This window comes from Arvicola amphibius, chromosome 6, assembly GCF_903992535.2.
Source record: "Arvicola amphibius chromosome 6, mArvAmp1.2, whole genome shotgun sequence".
Taxonomy (NCBI): Eukaryota; Metazoa; Chordata; class Mammalia; order Rodentia; family Cricetidae; genus Arvicola; species Arvicola amphibius.
The window spans coordinates 100,280,279-100,296,392 of NC_052052.2; the positions used below are offsets into that span (position 1 = coordinate 100,280,279).

The following is a 16,114-nucleotide window of genomic DNA, read 5'->3' on the forward strand; positions in this document are numbered from 1 at the left end:
TACTTTAAATTCATGAAGACAATTTATAAATTGTACTTTCTGTCAACCAAAAGTTCAGGACAGGTTTTGGGTTCCAGACCTTGAATTTAAACTTTGTCACAGCTTTAGCTTCAGTGAGAGCTGGGACAATTTAGGTTTAAAATAAAAATGAAAACAAAACAACAAAAACCATCACCACCAAGTTCCTATCTGTTCTGGAAGGGTTTGCAGGAAACCAAAGGGGTTGTTGGGTGTCAGTGCTTATGACTATGACTCCTGCTCACAGATATATTTCCAGCTTCTGCAAATGACAGGGTTCAGAGGGAGCGCTGAATGGGAGACTGGGCAGGGTGTGGAACACAGAGCTCTGTCATCATCTTCAAGAGTCTCAGGAAAGCTTCGAGGGAATGCTCACCCTGGGGAAGTTTGAGGCAGCTGGCCACACCTCTTCTTTCCCATACTCTGAAGTTTCTGTGTTAACTTGGAGGGAGCAACAGGAGCCAATAGCAATCCCTGTCAGTCTCTCCCATTGTGTTAAATGCCCAAGAGAAGTGGTTTAAAGGACTGAGGGTTTGCTTTGGCTCATGGTGTGCGAACTCTGTTGTGTTGTGTTGGCTCCTGGTGTGCTAGCTCTATTGGTGTTGGGCTTTAGTTAGAACAAACATCCTTGTGGCAGGTGTATGTAACGGAAGAGCTCACCTCATGGTGGCCAGGAAAAGGGGGGTGGGCAGGACACACCCTCAGTGTTCTATGCCCCCTGATCTGTCTTAAGTTGCCACACTTCCCAGTGGTGCACCAAGTTATGAGCCCATCAGTGGATCAGCACCCACACAATCCCATCTCCTCTTAATGACAAGATCTACCAGACAGGGACCAAGTTTCAATACACGATCCTTTCAGAGGGCCCTTCATACCCAGACCACAACAGAAGCCATCTCACCAGGCCCCTTTTTTCCTGTGAAGATTGTATTGCCTTCATTTATTTATTGTATGCGGCCATGGGTGCAGGCATGCCACCCCACACGTGTGAAGATCACTGAGTAGTTTGTGGGAATTACGTCTTCCCTTCCACAGTATAGAGCCTGGTGGGATTCGCTCTGGTTAGCAATCCTGGTGGCGAGCCTCTTTACCTGTTGAGCTATCTCACTGGCTCGTTGCTGAACTCCGTCAATAGGCATTGAGTGGAAGGCGTGGCCTTACCTTTCTTTGAGGTTATGTGGCTGTGGGGTTCACATCTCTCATGCACAAACTGGGGGGATCTGTAGCATGAATAATAAAAATCCAAAGAACAGATATTGGGGTTTGACCTGAAGCTCAGAGAAGCAAAGCAACCAAGCCCTTACCTCTATGAAATCTTTAGACTGAAAGACAGCGAGTTCCTGTCTCATCCTTCCTTATATTCCTTTTCAGTGCTGGGATTAAAGGCATGCACCACCATCACCCTGTCTTTATGGCTAACTAGTTTGGCTGCTGGGATTAACGGTGTGTGTCACCACTGCCTGGCCTGTATGGTTGACTAGTGTGGCTGCTTTGTGTTGTGATCTTCAGGCAAGCTTTATTTATTAAAATACAAATGAAATATCACTTCAGGGATCACCACTCTACCTACATATACAGTTATTAAAGGAATCAAATAAAATATTGATTGTATAAATTGTGTACATGGAGAAGTATGAGATGAATATGTGGTATTAGTAATTTCTTGTGTCAGTATGGAGATAGAATAAAAATGGTGCCCAAATTCTCTCATTCATAATGTATTTATGAAATATTTAGCATAATTATTTGTCTGAATGTTTTTGTTTTCCAAAATCCATATGTTAAAATGATAATTCACAGTGTGAATGTATTTAAGGAAGGCTAGAATTTAGAAGATGGGTAAGTTAGAGGGTGGGGCACTCATAAATGGGATTAGTGCCTTCATTGCATCTCTCCTGTGAAGATGGAGCTGAACAGATGCCATTTACTGACTAGAAAGTGGGTCTTTCCCAGACAAAGAATCCACCATTGCCTTCATCTTGAGATGTCCAGAACTATGAGGATGCATTTCTGTCATTTAAGAACTGCCCAATTCCTAGTGCTTTGTTATAGCAACTTGGGTGGCCTGCACCATGCATCCTCTCTGACACTGTGCTGTCTTCCGGGACAAGTAGCTCTGTGTCTACTCCAGACTCCAGTCAGGGTGTACACAGCTTCCTGACTCTTCAGTTTTAGGCAAGAAGATTTCTGCAAGGGAGAGTTGTTTTTTTTCTTCAAACAAGATTCATTCACATTTTTATTCGTTCGAGTGTTTATAGATGGTCAGTTGGTAGATCACCTGCTGTAATAAGGAGGAAACCTATGATTCTCTTCTCACTCACTCATAACACAGAGTGCAAGGTGCATATAGAATCTATAGGTTCATCCATACAGGGGACTGGTCAGCAATATAAGCTTTAGTCTTATCTCCTCCGTTCCCAAGTAGTTTGACAAAAGTTTACTTTACTTCAAACATGTTTTGCCATCGTTATTTGAGTTTGAACTTTGGAGTAAGGGCCTTAAAGTTGTGTCAAACTCTCCTATGCAATTGGGCCCGAGTATCCTCCCATGTGATAAAGTCTGTTTATTTCTGTCATGTGTTTGGCCTGGGGCTCTGTAAACCTCCAGATCTACACTTATATCTCTTTGAAAAAGACTTCAAACAATTCATTTTATTGCAGAGCTATCTCTCCCACAGTCCTTTGCTTTATGTCTCCTTAGGTTTTCTTTCTTTCTTTCTTTTTTAACTGAACATAGCCTTTCTGTTATGGTGTGTGTGCAGGTGTGCACATGCTGAGGCACATAACTGGAAGTCAGAGGACAAAGGGGGTTAGAGGTCAACCACCGAAAACTCTTCCTCATTGACCTTCAGCCATACTCAGGGCAATCAATGCACATTCATAGAGACACTTAAAATATGGGGTAGCACAGTCAGTGGGGCATAATCCTAGACCCCCATCATATCCTCCTATGATGTACTGCCTGCCGCAGACCTAGAAATCATGCAGCCACTGGCCACCAGCTAAAACCTCTGAAACTGTGACCCAAATGGATCATTCCTCCCATAGGCTGTTCTTCTTAGACACAGCTTACGTGACAACAAACAAAGTAACCCATTGCATGCGGCTGGTTGAGTAGCAGGTGCAGGTTGATAAGACGGCCCCGGGTGAAGCTAATGGAAGAGAAGGAAGCAGGACGCTAGGACCAAATGCTGGACAGAAACAAATTACTACAATTCATTCTGATTTGCAACCTACAGCTGCTTGAACCCATGATCTTGGGAAAACATCATGGCAGTGGGAATATGGAGTTGCAGAGCTTCTTCACCTCATAGTGGGTGGGAAGCATTGGAAGGACAAGGACTGGGAGCTGGGACAACTTTCATAGTCATACCCCGAAGAAACCCAACCTCCATGACCCAAACAGTGATACAGGATGAGGAGAAAAGCACTGAAAGCCCCAGACAACAGAGGGCATTTCACATTCAGCCTGTGACACTGGCTTAACCCTGCTTCAGGTATAGTTGAACTGGGGGTTCGCTGATGACAGCAGGTGTCACCCCTCTTTTGCCTCAGTCTCAACTACATGCTTTCTTCAGGGAGGGGGACAGTTTTCTTCAAGAATGTTGGCCCCTAGTAAATTGTTGATGCTCCAGGGGATGACCCAATGCCCATGCACATATGGGTGGCATTAACTGGACTCAGTGCATTATTTAAAAAGGACATGAAGTTGGGAAGGTAAGCACTGTGTTAGATCTAGAAGGAATTGGAAGGTGGGTAGGAAGTGGGTAGGATAATCAAAGTACACTGTATACATGTATGAAATTCTCAAAGAATGAATGTTATATTGTTTTAAAAGATAGCAACTACAGACGGGGAGATGGCTCAGAGGTAAAGAGCATTGACTGTTTGTCCAGAGGTCCTGCGTTCAATTTCCAGCAACCATATGGTGATTCACAATCATCTGTAGTGAGATCTGATGATCTCTTCTGGTGGGTAGGCAGAAGACAACATACATAATAAATAACTCTTTAAAAAAATAGTAACTAGCCAGGCGGTGGTGGCGCACGCCTTTAATCCCAGCTCTCGGGAGGCAGAGGCAGGCGGATCTCTGTGAGTTCGAGACCAGCCTGGTCTACAAGAGCTAGCTCCAGGACAGGCTCTAAAGCTGCAGAGAAACCCTGTCTCAAAAAAAAAAAAATAGTAACTACAAATACCAGCTGGCTTTAGGTTTCAGGGCCAGTGGGTAAGTCCCAGAAGCCCAGAGAAAAATTTGACTCTTTTAACTTTAAAAAAGAATTGTTTTGTGTGTGTATGATTTGTATGCATTAATTATGTATTCATGTGTGTACCCATGTATGTACCACGGTATATGTGTGGAGGTTGAAGGACAAGCTTAGGTGTCCATCCTTGTCCATCATATTGTTTGAGGCAGAGTCTCTTATTATTCACCCCAGCATTTATTAGGAAGCTGGCTGGCAACGGGATCCTTCTGTGTCCATGTCCCATCTCACTGTAGGAGCGGGTTTTACACACACACACACACACACACACACACACACACACACACACACAAAACTTCATTTTGTTTTTACATGGGCTCTGGGGATTCAAACCCAGGCCCTCACTCTTGCACAGTAGACACTTTGCCCTTGGAGCTATGCCTCCTGCCCTTGTTACTTTTCATTAGCCCTGACTGGATCAATGACTACTCTACCAATGGTAGCAAAGTACAATAGATTGATGAACATTGGCCCGAGTCACACAGGCCACCACAGGAGCCAGAGCCTCTTTAGAGCAGGACAGGGCATCTTAAGGAGGAAATGGGACACACAATGAACTCCAGACAGTAAAATTAGCAGCCGTTCCTCCGCTTGGGTCGTTGTCATGCCATGGCGGCATTGCTGGGAAATTCAGCTCACAACATACTCAGTGGTTCCCACGCTCAAGAGAAGACCCATGCATTTCTCTAAATAGAACATGGTTTATACTACCAAAGGCAGATGCTTATTTTGTCTGCGCTGAGCATTCTCCAGCCAGGAGGATTGCAGACACCTCAGCCCCCTCTGCTTCTTGTGGGCTTAGCAGTTTTCATTAAAGAGAAAACTGAAGCTGCGGCATTAGGGATGGAGGATTGATCATGTTTGGAGGGAAATGGAAGGGCCATGTTTGTTCCATTCCTTGAAAGTCAGAGAAATAAGAAGTGAGCAGTCTAGCCAGGTGGTGGTGGCACACACCTTTAATCCCAGCACATGGGAGGCAGAGGCAGGTTGATCTCTGTGTTTAAGGCCACATATAGAAACCCTGTCTTGAGAAACAAAACAAAACAACAACAACAAAAAAGGAAGGCATCTCTATGGGAGAATTGTTTCGTTTTATAAAGCGAGTTTGGATAACTTTGGCATCTCAAGAGATTTTCTTTTCTCTGTGGCTGTAATATGACTCTTATTTTTTATTATGTATAAATTCTGTTGGGCTTTGGGAAACAAGAATTCATGTACTGTGTTGAGCCATTGTGCGTTGGTGGGATCATTTTGTATAATTTGCATATCATTGCTGTAGTGTTAGTTCACAGCCTTTATAGAAAGGGGAAAGCAAGTTGATTCATTCAAATTTCTCGTAACGTAAATTTGAGATAATTGGATAGGGATCTTGTATACTCAAATTACCAATTCAATGCTATTCTGTGGGCTTTTATAGTAGGGTGAATGGGGGATCTGGTCTGCAGTGAAGAAACTTTGGAGAAACTGTTTTGGATCCCTGGAGAAACACTTGTCCTTGACACAGGTGACCGTCAGTTCCCTTTTGAGGCAACATTGATGGCAATTTGATGACACTAGTTTTTATGAATTAGAAAGCATGTTTGTCTGACTAACTGAGCTTGAGAGTCTGGTGGGGTGCCAATCCCAGGGAAATATTACATAGGGATGGATGAGCCAACTCAGAACACGTTTTGGGACTGTTTCTTTTCTTGTCTTTAAGGATGGAAATGGTTTTTGAGTCTGTGCTTCCACTACAGTTGTAGAGCAGACCTGATTATCATATGTAGAACTCCATATTCACATGCTTCTTCTTTTGGGCTAAATTCTCAGAAAGAGCAATGAATGAAGAAGAAGCATGCCAAGCTTGGAGGGAAGCTGAGGAGGCGGCTTCCTCTCCAGAGGGGTGCAGACAAACGGTGACTCATCACAAACTCGTCTTGCTGACAAAGCTAGAGTGTAGTAGGCTTTTTCTTTGGGCCACCAACAACTCCCAAACCATGACATGGAGACTTATTATTAGTTATGAAGGCTTGGCCTTGGCTTAGGTTTGTTTCTTGCTAGCTCTCATAACCTGCCTGTTTCAATGTTTTACCTCGAGGCTTTTTACCATTCTCTCTCTCTTCTTCCCTCCCTCCTTCTTTCTTTCTTCCTTCCTTCCTTCCTTCCTTCCTTCCTTCCTTCCTTCCTTCCTTCCTTCCTTCCTTCCTTCCTTCCTTCCTTTCTTTCTTTCTTTCTTTCTTTCTTTCTTTCTTTCTTTCTTTCTTTCTTTCTTTCTTCCTTTCCACTGCTTCTCATTTCTGAATGGCTGGTGGCTGCCTGGCTTCTGGCCCTGGGTGCGTTCTTTTCTTTCTCTCTTGTTCTCTTCTCCTTCTTCCCTCCTCTTACTTTGGAGCCTTGATTTCTCCTCCTACTTATTCTCTCTGTCTTCCAGCCTCACCTATCCGTCTCCTGGCTAGCCATTGGATGTTCAGCTTTTCCTTAGATCAATTAGGTGTCTTAGGCAAGCAAGGTAAAACAAATGCAACACGTCTTTACATAATTAAACAAGTGCAACACCATGTAACGCAGCTTTCCCTAGGTAAAATAATATTCCCCAACAATAGAGGAACCCTATCAGTGTTCCTAATTCATCTCCCTTACTTGTAGCAGGTTCTGGTGTCAGTGATACAATAGGTACAGCTATTGTCATTTTTTTAAAATCAGTTCTTGGGGCCAGGAAGATGGTTCAGTGGAGAAAGCATGAGGACCAGAGTTCAGGTCTCCAGCAGACATCTAACTAGAGCTGAGGCCAACAATACATGCCTGTTAGCTCAACACTGGTAAGGCAGATGCAGAGGATTTCTGGGACATGTTGATTGGTTAGTCTTTCTGAAGTCGTGAGCTCCAGGTTTAGTGAGAAATTCTGCCTCAAAAACTGAAGTAGAGAGTGATCAGACATCTGATGTCTACCTCTGGCCCCACCTGCACTCACACACGTGTGCATCTTCCACATGCATTCATACACGTGTGCATCCTCCACACACAAGCACACACACCACATAGCACATGCACATATGTTTTAGAAATCAGGTCTCCTGACGCTTCTGCGGTGAGGTGCCATCTCACCTCAGTGTGGCTGGTATAGATTTTAAAAATATGGAGAAAAAGAGACTCACACGCTAGTGGTGGGAGCACAAGCTAGGTCAACTGTTAGGGAGAGCAGTATGGATGTTTCTCAGAAAAACAAAACTCAGAAACAGAACTATCGTGATTCATTAGTCAACTGCTGGTTACATAACCCAAAGAAGTAAAATTAGCATATGAAAACTATACCTGCAGAGCTGTGTTCATGTGGCACAATTCTCAGTAGCTGTAGAATCAGCCTAGGGGCCTATCCATGGGTGAATAGGAAGAAGCATGTGGTATTCACAAATGATAAAATGCCATTCATCCCTACATATAATGTTCTGCCATCTGCTACAAGATAGTTAGAAAATGGACTATATTGTTGTACACATTCTTCTCATATCTGGAAGCTAAGATGTTGACTTTATGTAGAACATTGAATATTAGGACTATGACATGTTTAAGAAGTGTGGGTAAAGAGAGATTGGATTTGATTAGAACACATTGATCAGCATTGATACACATTAATCAAAATAAAGCATAATCAATAAAGAACATTATACCAGTATTCAGAGAGCAATGTGTACACACATTTTCCATATGAAAGATAAGTATTAGAACTTTAAAAAGTATGTAGGATTAGCTCCAAGCATTGGAAAGGATAGAGCCTACTTTTTTTGTATCACTACTACCAGAATTACTATCCATGGAGAAACCTTTGACTCTTTCATTTAGGCCATTGGTACATTAAATATGCTAGTCATAGAGACCCATGGACCTATACTGCTCTAAGGGTATATTTAAAGACCCCCTATTGTGAATGGCACCCAGAGATGTGTAACCTAGCACCCTCAAATTTATCTGACTTAAAACTTCTGTCATCTGAAATCCCAGTTCCTGGAACTGATGGCTCAGTTGTTACAGTGCTTGCTGCACGTATGAAGAGCTAAGTTTGAGACACAGAAACCTACATAGAACAGCCAGTGTGGTGGTGTGCTTGCCATGTAATATAGCGGTGGAAACATGCAGATCCCTGGAGCTTGTTGGCCAGCAGACTAGCCCAGTCAGCAAGCTTCAGGTCAATGAGAGATTCTTTTTCAAAGAACAAGGTTTAGCTCTCAAAGAATAACATCCAAAGGTGACCTCTGACCTCCATGCACACTCACCTACACAAGCACATGTACATCTGCACCCGCACACATAAACACACATATGTACAGAGATACTCAGACACACAGGAATACACACATCTCTAACCCCCCTTCCCTTTGGGATTTTTGAGACAGAGACTCTATGGCTACCCTAGAGCTCACTATGTAGACCAGGTTGGCCTTGAACTCACAGATCCACCTGCATCTTCTAGCTAAGCGCTAGAATTAAAGTTGTGTGCCACCGTGCCAGGCCCAAACTTCCCTTATTTGGGACTTGGTTTAAATGTCTCTGCTTTTAATCTCATAGGAATTCAGAATTATAAAAATCTATGACTGTAAGTTAATACTTATTGTCACATTCTCTCCGCTTTTCTTGTTTCCGGGGCTGGAATTTAGGAAGAAGAATCCCACCAGGAGAGCGAGTGTCCTGAGCTGGAAGAGAAGATGCTGTCAGGTAGAGGACTGCCCCTGTGGCTCTTCTTCGGCCAGCTGCTGTAACTCACAGCCAGGCTGCGCTCTGTTGTCGGGTTTGCAGAGCCGTGGTGCCGCTGGCGATGTTGTCCAGGCAGCACACCTAGACAATCGCTTTGCACTGCAAAAGTGGGTCGTTCCCTTCCTTGTCTTCCTCCATGCGCGGATGGCAACTATGGATGAGACCAGGCTTGCAAAGGAGATGAGGTGCTGATGCGCATGAAGATTTCAGATTCAGTAATAAAGATAAGGGGTGTTTATAGGAGCCAGAGGGGATGGAGGACAGCAGGAGAACAAGGCCCTCTAAGTCAATGTGAGCAACTCACATGAACTCACAGAGACTGAAGCAGAAATCCACAGGGTTTACTGGTCTAGCCTATGTCCTTTGCATGTATATTATAAGTTTCGGTTCAGTATTCTTTTTTTTTTTTTTTTTTTGGTTTTTCGAGACAGGGTTTCTCTGCAGCTTTTTTAGAGCCTGTCCTGGACCTAGCTCTTGTAGACCAGGCTGGCCTCGAACTCACAGAGATCCACCTGCTTCTGCCTCCCGAGTGCTGGGATTAAAGGCGTGCGCCACCACCGCCCGGCTCTGTTCAGTATTCTTATGGGATCCCCTAGTATGTGAACGAGTGGACCTCTTACTGCACTTTTCCTTCTGTTTGCTTGTCCTGTCCAACTTGGAGATTGTGTAGATGATAGTTTTTGCCTTTTCTTATTATATTTTATTTCATTATATTTTATTATGATTCCTTAGAACCTTGTTTTTTTTTTTTTTTCTAATGAGAGACAGAGAGTGGGCCTGGATGGGAAGGGAAGAGGGGAGGAACTGGGAGGAGTAGAAGGGAAGGGAAAGCAATCAGGATAAATTATGTGAAGAAAAAAATCTATTTTCAATAAAAAGAAAAGTCAAGGAGTATAGTTGATTACTGAAATACTTATAATTATCTTGAGAGATGTTATTTAGAACATTTTGTTGTTTTTCTTTTAAATGTTAGTGTGGGGTCAAGAACACAATTGTGCTGAAGTTATTTACTTCTAACAGAAAGGACTTGTGCGGAGAGAAACAGCCAATGGAGAAGTTCAGAACTTCAGACTGTAAGCAGAGATGATCGTGAGAAGCAACGGTCAGAAAAATAAACATTAGCGGAGAGGACTTAAACATAACCAAAGCTAAAACTCAAGACTCCCCGCCTTTGTTTCCTAACAACTGTTGTGTTTTGTATGACTCAGAACCAAAAGATTGCTCCAGATGTGGTGGTTGCTAGAAGCAGCTTATCATTTAGTAGAAATCAGGCAGTAAGGGTACGAAGCTGAAGGCGATAATGGAAAGATGACGCAAAGTGAGAAAAAGTGGTGTCCTACTCTGGCACGGTAGAGGAGCTCCGGGTCAGCTGCTAACTAGTCATGGCATCTTCTGTACGTGTATCTGTTTCTTTGTGTGTGTGCTCATGTCATTGGGCATGTGGAGTGGTCAGAGGACAGCTGGTAGGACTTTGTTCTCAGTGTCCACCATGCAGGTCTCAGGGATAGAACTTGACCAATGGGGCTATTTCACTAGCACCCCATTTCCCTCTGTATCTGTTCTTCCCTTGCTTTTATACTCGTACCCCACCAAGTACGACCCTTGTTTTGGTTTGGTGCCTCTTCCTAGGACACTCTCCCTTGCAGATAGATTCCTGTATTCTTGGTTCACTGGTTGAGTGATAGCACTAACGTTGTTTTCTACAGAAAACGTCCCTGACCGCTTCCCATTCCCCTGAGTTGCTTCCCTCACGGCCTTTCTTGTTGAGCACCTGGAACAATCCTACATATAGTAGTCATTGGTGGGGCTCTCTCCCGCCCCTGTTCTTTTTAGAAAGGGCCTGATGTAACCCTGAACTTGCTGGGTAACTGAGGGTGACCTTAATGCTCCTGCTTCTACCTCCAAGTGCTGGTTACAGGTGTGTACCACTATACTCACTTCATGTGATGCTGGGGGTTAAACCCTGGGCCTTATGCATGGCGGGCAAGCGCTCTCCCAACTACACTAGAACCCAGCCCTTAGGAGTTTACTGCTAGTGAATCCGTTGTGTCCATTTGTATACGGTGTTGTCTTCTTCTGTGGGATGAAGATGGTTTGGTGAGGGCCAACTCTGTGCTTGCTTTGCATTTCTGAATTAAATGAAAAGAATCAGATATGGTATCTGTACTCAAGACAACGGAACATGTCTAAAAGACAGATGTGTTTATAACAAGAAACTGTGAAATGTCTGTGTTATCAAACTACTGCTGGAAACTGTGAAGAGGAGGCAATCAAGTTTGCGCTGGGGGACTGTGGCCAGGAAGACTGACAACCTCGGGGCTGAGGACACTTGAAATGACATTTAGAGTTGGAAAGGAGGCGCATAAGGCAGAGTTGAACTTCTGTCTGTTGCCCTGGAAAATGGTTCTGTGTGTCACTTTTGCACTTTGCCCTTGATTTTTAATTCCTCATAATGATCTTTGCTGTGTCTGTACAGAGTCAGCCAGCGAGGAGACCAGGAGCTTTGAAGTCCTATTTGCTCTGTTGGCCGAGTGTCCACGATAGTTTGAGGATGTTTGTTCATATGTATGGGAGAATATTGCCACTCACCAAAGATTTTCTTTTGTGTGTGTGTGTGTGTGTGTGTGTGTGTGTATACATGTGTAGGTGGGAGGGGTATATATGTATACATAGGTTCATGTGTGTGTGCGTACCCCAGAAGTCAACTTCAAGTGTCATTCTTCAGAATTGGCATCTTGTGTTTTCTTGTTTTGTTTTTTGTTTGTTTGTTTTTGAGAAAGGGTCTCTCACTGGCCTGGAACTTGCCAGTTTGGCTAGACTGACCAGTCAATGAATAGAATCCTGCCACATTTTCTGACTATAGCTGGCTTTGTGAATGGCTCTGCGGACTGAACACAAGTCCTCATGCCTGTATGACACGCACTGTACCCACAAGGCCGTGCCTCTCAAGGATATTCTAAGATACAGTTGACTCCACTGAGTCCTGCAACACCTTAGGGAAAAGAACAGCAGGCATTCATTTCTGTTCTGCTAAGGTCTTGGTCTTAGGATTGCTGGGATTATCGCTAGAAATCTAGGATCATAGTAAGATTTCATTCAGCAAACACATTTGGAGTCAGAGCACAGCTAGGAAAAACAGTTCTGCAGAAAAGGAGAAACAATGCTTAGTTTGAAATCTAGAATCCCACGACAGGTAGGGCGATACACATCTGTTGTCCCAATGCCTAGAAATAAGGAATCATGAACTTGAAGGCAGCCTAGGCTGTGTAGTAGGTAGAACATTATCTGAGATAAAAGAGAAAAAAACCAAAGAAATTGAATGGTGATAGTGCATGCCTTTAATCCCAGCACTTGGGAGTCAGAGGTAGGCAGATCTCTGAGTTTGAGGCCAGCCTGGTCTACAGAGTGAGTTCCAGGACAGCCAGAGCTACACAGTGAAACCCTGTCTCAAAAAACCAAAAATAATAAATAAATAAATATAAAAATAAAAAGAGAAAAGACAAGAAACCTAGAATCATATTCTCTCTCTCTCTCTCTCTCTCTCTCTCTCTCTCTCTCTCTCTCTCTGTTTTTCAAGACAGGGTTTCTCTTTGTAGCTCTGGGTGTCCTGGAATTCACTCTATAGACCAGACTGGCTTCAAATTCACAGAGATCTGCCTGCTCTGCCTCCCTGAGTGTTGGGATTAAAGACATGCACTACCACCACCCGGCTAGAATCACATTTTGTTTGTGATTATTGTGCATTTAGATTTAGGACATAGGACATATGAATAAATGACTTGTGTTTTGTTATCTTAAAATCCCACCTAATAGTTCTATTCCATAAGTGAGAATTTCAAGTAAATAATAGTTTCTTACCATTTCTTTATAGATTTGGTTAAGTTTTTATTTATGTGTCTACTTGTGTGAGTTTATATGTACAACATGTGGGCAGGTGGCCACAGAGGCCATAAGAGGGTATCAGATCTCCTGGAACTGGGGATACAGTGTTTTGGTTGTTAGCTGCCCAGCGTGGGTTCTGGGAACCGAACCCAGATCCTCTGACTTGTACTCTTGACCCCGTCTCTCCAGCCACATTTTCTCAGTAGTTCTAAACTTCTCTGGATTTACACACTTTGTGTGTGCTGTAGAGTCCTTAGGTTTCATTGCTGTAGGGCTGTCTCTAGACCATTTGATTGAGAGCTCCTATATTTGTGAATCATTCTTTGAAATCCTACTAGGTATAAAGCTGGTAGATTGTGTTTGCTAAATTATTTCTAAAGTATGAAAGCACACATTAAGAACATTTATTGGAGCCGGGCGGTGGTGGTGCACGCCTTTAATCCCAGCACTCGGGAGGCAGAGGCAGGCGGATCTCTGAGTTCGAGGCCAGCCTGGTCTATAAGAGCTAGTTCCAGGACAGACTCTAGAAACTACAGGGAAACCCTGTCTCGAAAAACCAAAAAAAAAGAACATTTATTGGATGTCGACTATGTGCTAGATATTGTATGAGGCCTAAGCCATATTTAGCTGCTACGTACAAAAATACATTGCTATGCCCCTGGGAGTTTATAGACAACAAGAAATGAAGCTATTAAACAAATGAAAAGAAACAACACTACACAAATGATAGCCTTTAAACAAGTAAAATGTAAATTATAGAGAAATCAGAATGCGGAGGAAGTCTTGTCTTTGTGGGCCTTGTAATTAAACATGGCCTATAATTTATAGACTCAGAGATCCAAGAATAAAGACATGTGTCTAAACAGAGACAAGACCAGAGGGCCAGGGAGACAGCTCAGTCAATAAAGTGTTTACCTGGCAAAAATGAGGAGCTGAGTTCGATCCCCAACATCCATATTTATGAAAACCAACACTATCTGGTGTGTTAGAGTGTGCTTGTATTCTCGGTGTGTTAGGGTGTGCTTGTACTCTCGGTGTGTTAGGGTGTGCTTGTACTCTCGGTGTGTTAGAGTGTGCTTGTACTGTCAGTGCTGCTGAGGTGGAGGTGGGCAGGTCTCTCGAGCTTCCAGGCCAGCAGCCTAATCTGTTTGTCAAGCTCCAGGTCCCTGAGACTCTGATCCAAAAAGTAGAGTGGGGAGCTGCAGAGATGACTCTGTGGTTACAGCATGTGCTATGCAAGTAAAAAGGCCAGTGCTCCCCAAACCCATGTAAATGCTGAGTGGCCATGACTGTAGCATGCCTACAGTTCCAGCCTTGAAGGCAGACATTGGGGTTCTGCCAGAGCAGGTTGGTGAGGCAGATTAATCTTGTTGATAAAGTCTGTGCTTGACCCTGCCTCAAAAGACAAGGTAGAAGAGCAATGAAGGACGATCCCTTGAGCCTCCATTTGTGTCCATCTACACGAGAACATGCGATCATACATCTATACACCACATATACATGCACATGAAAATAAGAAAAGTCAAACCAACAACAACAAAATCAAAGTGGACAGTATCTGAGGACTGACACAGAAGTTATCTTCTGATTGACACATGCTTGTACATATAGGTACACCTGTGCACACAAAAACATGCACATGCTTGTGCACATTTGCACACACATGAGCACATGCACACATACAGAAGAGTAGAGGGCATTGCAGCACTTAAAGGATGACATGAGAAATTTGAGGCATTCTGGAAGTTTTCTCAGAGAACATGACATATGAAGCAGACTACAAAGATGGATATTGAATTAATTCATATATTAATATGAATAATTTATTAGCCAGGGCATTAATAAAGTAAAAACCAATTACTTTAATTGATTTCAAAGTGATACATATTTAAAGATCATTTCTTTTCGTGGGCTGATGACCTAGTAGTCCTTAGATATCTGTCACTATATCCGTGTTGAGGTCTATAGTTTATATGTGTAGGGGCCACCCAAGAGACAATGACAGTTCCTTGGGGAATGTGTTTAATCTTAATCACAGTCCTTGTCTAGTCTCTGTTTCTAATAATCCAATGCTTCTGCTCATGGGAAGGGTTTCTTAGAAGGTGACTTGACTGTAGTAGACAGAACCCCAATGCCTACCTAGAACCAGGTAGCATTTCCTTGAGTCTCCATGGAAGTCTAGCTGAGCACAAAAGGGTTTCCCCTGTATATGAAGTCCACTTTTCAGAGTTGCAATGTTACTATCCTCTGCTGCTCCCTTTCAGCAAGAGGAACATGGGGTGGGCTTTGTAGGTAGGTGATCTGTTTACTTTGGTCCCCAGCCAGCTCTTCTTATGCCCTGCTCCTCTATGCAGTCTTCTCCCTGCACTCTCAGCCATGACATGGCCATCGACATCTTGAAATCAGAGCAGCTGAGAGCACCCCAACGCAGTGTCCTCCTCTGATTAGATCCCCCTTTGTGGGAATACATATGTTCCTCAAAGTAGAAAGGAGAACACCAGAGGAGGAAGTCTTAAGGAGAAAGGAAAAGAGAAGGTAATTAAAGCAGACACAGGGAGTATCTGTGAGAAGAAGGAAACAAGCCAGAGAGGGACAGCAACTGTAAGGGAAGAACAGGCTGTGGAGGACAGGGACAAGTGAGAACAAAGCACATTGACACGTATGTACGGAAAAGCCATAATAAAACACATTGCATACATTCCCTTGTAGAGGGCAGAGCAGTCAGCAAGGTGGGTAGACTCTTCTTTGGGTTTAGTATCACTGCCCATATGTTATCCATGCTCCGTAAATCAGCCGGCACTCACACTCCTGTAAGGAATCCCAGTTACACTCACTGCGTCACCAAGCTAGCCTTGAATGGACTCTGTCACTGGTCTTGTCACATTTCCCCAGGAACAGCCACTTATTTATTACCTTCTTCTCATTCTGTTTGGCTCCTAGTATTTTGAACAGCAAGGGGCATGCTGCCAGCCATACAGCCCTTACTACACTGGGATTGTAAGTCTCAGATTTACCCAGAAAATGAAAAACTATCATGGCTGTTGGAAATCTTTTTGATATCAGCAAACAGGCAAAGAAGGACGAGTAGAGCAGAGGGTGAGTGGGGGAGACACTGTCAGAGGTAATCCTATCATATGGCTATCCCTTTCTTCACCTGAGCAGAGGAATACCAAGAATCATGGGTAAACACACACAGGGCTCCATTAGGCTGTGTGCTTCCCAAGA

The 16,114-nt window shown here is 43.5% G+C and overlaps 1 protein-coding gene across 1 annotated transcript in view; it reads left to right on the forward strand.

Moving 5' to 3' along the window:
• Fam107b (family with sequence similarity 107 member B) overlaps nucleotides 1–16,114 on the forward strand; it is a 218,115-nt gene that overhangs the window by 68,865 nt on the left and 133,136 nt on the right. The window contains exon 2 of the mRNA XM_038333378.1: nucleotides 8,911–8,968. Within this exon, the coding sequence (XP_038189306.1) occupies nucleotides 8,911–8,968 (58 nt within the window). The remainder of the gene's footprint in view (nucleotides 1–8,910; nucleotides 8,969–16,114) is intronic.